Below are 3233 nucleotides of genomic sequence, written 5' to 3'. Positions count from 1 at the left end.
CACCGTGTTACCTCTCAGCAAGAGCTGACACGGTCCCTTCTAAAAAGAAAATATAAATAACACTTTGTCATTAATATAGAAATGGCACTAGAGCTCAGAAATGCTCCACACCATGTCCCACGTTGGCTTTGCACACAAATGGAGGCCTGAAGGCATCAGGCAAGATGGAGAAAGGAGACAACCAAGCTGATGCGGACACAGAGGAAGAGGAAAGTGGGGGAGGGACTTCTCCACATTACCACTTTTGTGTGTTTGTCAAAGCTTACAAAAATTAAGTCCATGAGAACCTGGAGTCTCTGATAAGCTCCACTTCTCCATCGGGGATCTTCTGGACAGGTCTAGTCACCGATTTGGCTTCTCTCCAAGGGATGAGATCCAGCACCTGAAGGATAAAGAAAATGAAGGAACATAGCATCTAGAATATTGCATCCAGTTTGGGGGCACTCAGGAAAAGGCACTGACTGACTGGAGCAAGTCCAGCAGAGCCAAGGTGCTCAGAGGGCACCTCTGTGAGAAGAGGCTGAGGGACTGGGACCTGTTGAGGCTGCAGAGGAGAAAGAAGGTTTTGGGGTCACTCCTAGCAGCTCGGCAATACCTACACAGAGGCTGTCACCACAACAGAGCCAGGGGCTTCACAGTGCTGCATTTTCAACAGGTAAGGAGCTTCAGTTGAAACGTGAGACATTAAGACTGAATACAAGGAAAATCTTTCCACCGTGCTGGCAGCCGAGCACGGGAACAAGGGCCCAGAGAGGGAGCGCGCTCTGCGTCCCTGGAGGTTGTCAAGGCCTGACCAGATAAACTTGGTCTAATCTGACAAACTGAGTAACCCGGTGTGGTCTCAGAGCTGGCACAGCACAGGTAGTAAGAGAATAACACTTCTGGGCCAAGGATTAGTCAGTAACCTGCTCTTATACAAGGGACAGCAGTAATCTTTATGGCTGCAGGTGTCTGGGGAGCTTTCACGCGCTAGGACAGAACGGCAGCGAGTAACCAAAAGCAGCACACGCATTACCTGTGGCCTTTGTGGTCGTCATCAGCTTCTGGGAGTTCAGAGCGGGACTGGGAAAGAGCATTCTGGCTTCCTCCTCCTGAGAGTAGCTCTGCCGCAGGAACGCCGCCGCCTCGTAGCACGCCTCCCTCTCGTCCTGCGCGTCCCCTCTACCTTGGCAGTGCAGGTAGGAATCCAGCTCAGGGCTTCCAGCCCAGGCACTGCAGCCGCCCGCGTGGGTCCCTTGGCACTCTGTAGGTAGGATCAGCTCACAGTCTCTGTCTTCAGGAATTATGGGAATGCGTTGACCCAGATCACATACACCCTTACAGCAGCTTGGCAAGGTGTCGTCGGGAAGCGTGTACTGCACATTCACTGCATAGTCTTCTGTATAGCAGCCACCACCTCCGCTGCCACTGTTGCTACTACAGGCTACCTGCTTCTCTTCATAGAAGCAGCAGGGCAAGCCCTCATATTTTACCCCATCTGTCCTATGCAAGTGGTCTGAGTTAATACTGTACAAGGCCGGGGCGCTCCCTGCCTGCGGTTCTATTCCTGGGCCACACGTCCCCCACAGAGGAGAGCTAAGGAAGAGTGCACCACAGTCGGCAGTCCCAGTGCCAGGCTCCAGGGCAGAGTGCTGGAGCTCAAAGCAGCACGCACACGCTTGCTCCACGAGCGGCCCCGCTATCTCTGGATTCTTCCAGTTCCTTTTACCATCCAAGGCAGCACCAGGAGTGGCCTCGTGTCCTCCCTCTGAGGTAGTGCCATTTGGATCCCTGTGCTCTAGTGAGGAATTACTGCTATAGTTCATATCCATGCTGCAATTGGACAGTTGGTCCCCTGAGGAAGAAGCTGGCACAGGCCGGCAGTCGGCACCGACCAGACTGTGCCCATGAGCTGGGAGCTCGTCCTGGTGGGGGCCCTCCAACAGAACAATTGCACCCCTGTTTGCACCACCGACCTCACCCACGCGGCAAGGGCTCTTACTGCGGTACACGTAGGGGTCGTAGTCACTGCTCAAAGAGCTGCGGAAGGTGGAGCAGCTGCCGTAAACCCCCTGGTTGCTGACCTCGGTGCAGTCAACCATGGAGTCGCTGGAGGAGCAGTGGCACTGACCAGAGCTGCTGCTGCTGCTGTCGCTCCCAGGGCAGTCGGCCAAATATCCGCTGCACACCGAACGATGCCCGTGGTAGCAGCTAAAGCTGGAGGTGCTGCCGCTCTCCAAGCGGGACGAGGGCACCACGTGTACCACAGGAGGGAAAAGCATGCTGCTCCCAGGCTGGAAGGCACGGGAAGGACCCTTGGAGGAAATGCCAGCTGGAGGCTGTCCATCTTGCTCAGGGTAACTAAGGCCTTGGAAGTAGTAGTGCTGGTACATGGTCTCGTACTGGGAAAAGCACGTCGCTTTGGAAAAGTTGCGTCCGCCAAACTTGGGCCTTCGGAAGTTGTGAGCCGGTGAGTAAGCCCTGTGCTCCAGGCTACAGTGATGCGTGTTCAAAGCATGGTCCAAGTGAATCGGCTGGTAACTTCGGATGTAGGCTGGGGACTGGGCTTGGTAGAGGCTCTGCTCACCGTGTCGCTCAACCGTCAGCACCGTGATGGGGTTTCCGCGAGGGTCCATGCTCGTCCGAGTGGGATACGCCGTTATCTGGTTCGCTCTGTGCACTCGGCCCGGGTAGTGGACGGGCAGAATCACCCTCTGCTGCCGGCTGCGCGCTGGGTTGATGGAGTCCAGGCAGACTGGCCCCGCGGTCCCTTTCTTCTGTTCTGAACGAGAGAAGTAAGAGCAGAAAAGTAGGAGTCGAAGAGAATAAAAAGGAATGCACTTCATGCATGAAAGAGGGGTATTTTGTTCCAAATCTAGTTACATTATGCACCCAACAGAGGGTTTGTTTTAAAAAGCACTGACTTTTTACACAGAAGGACAAATAACCAAAGAAAGTGAGTTGAGAGCATCTGCCTGAAGCCTCTGAAACCCTCAACTGTATTTGCTTAAAAAGGAAAAGAAGAGATTTCATCTACTGTTGTCATAGGTACAAAACCTTCTGCTTACACAGCACTCCTGCCCTCGCAGGTTAAGAGCAGGGCTGACGGTCATCGCTCGAGATTTCACTTCACACTGTATTTTACAGAAATGTGCATTAATAGAAAAGACGATGGATTGTTTTCTGTTCTCTTGGTAATGGTAAATAGAAAGAAAAGACCATACATACAAAATAATATATATTCATACATATAA

The 3233-nt window shown here is 53.0% G+C and overlaps 1 protein-coding gene across 1 annotated transcript; it reads right to left on the bottom strand.

The window, feature by feature from the left end:
• Nucleotides 1–338: 338 nt before the first annotated feature.
• Nucleotides 339–2761, bottom strand: ZNRF3 (zinc and ring finger 3; the record flags this gene model as incomplete). The annotated part of the gene is made up of 2 exons (XM_010189402.1): nucleotides 339–382; nucleotides 1016–2761. Coding segments are annotated over 2 exons (1790 nt in total), but the record flags the coding sequence as incomplete, so codon positions are not given.
• Nucleotides 2762–3233: the final 472 nt, after the last annotated feature.

This window comes from Mesitornis unicolor, unplaced genomic scaffold, assembly GCF_000695765.1.
Source record: "Mesitornis unicolor isolate BGI_N332 unplaced genomic scaffold, ASM69576v1 scaffold46597, whole genome shotgun sequence".
NCBI classification, from domain to species: domain Eukaryota; kingdom Metazoa; phylum Chordata; class Aves; order Mesitornithiformes; family Mesitornithidae; genus Mesitornis; species Mesitornis unicolor.
The sequence above is the reverse complement of the archived record's forward strand: the minus strand, read 5'-3'. Positions and strand labels throughout refer to the sequence as shown.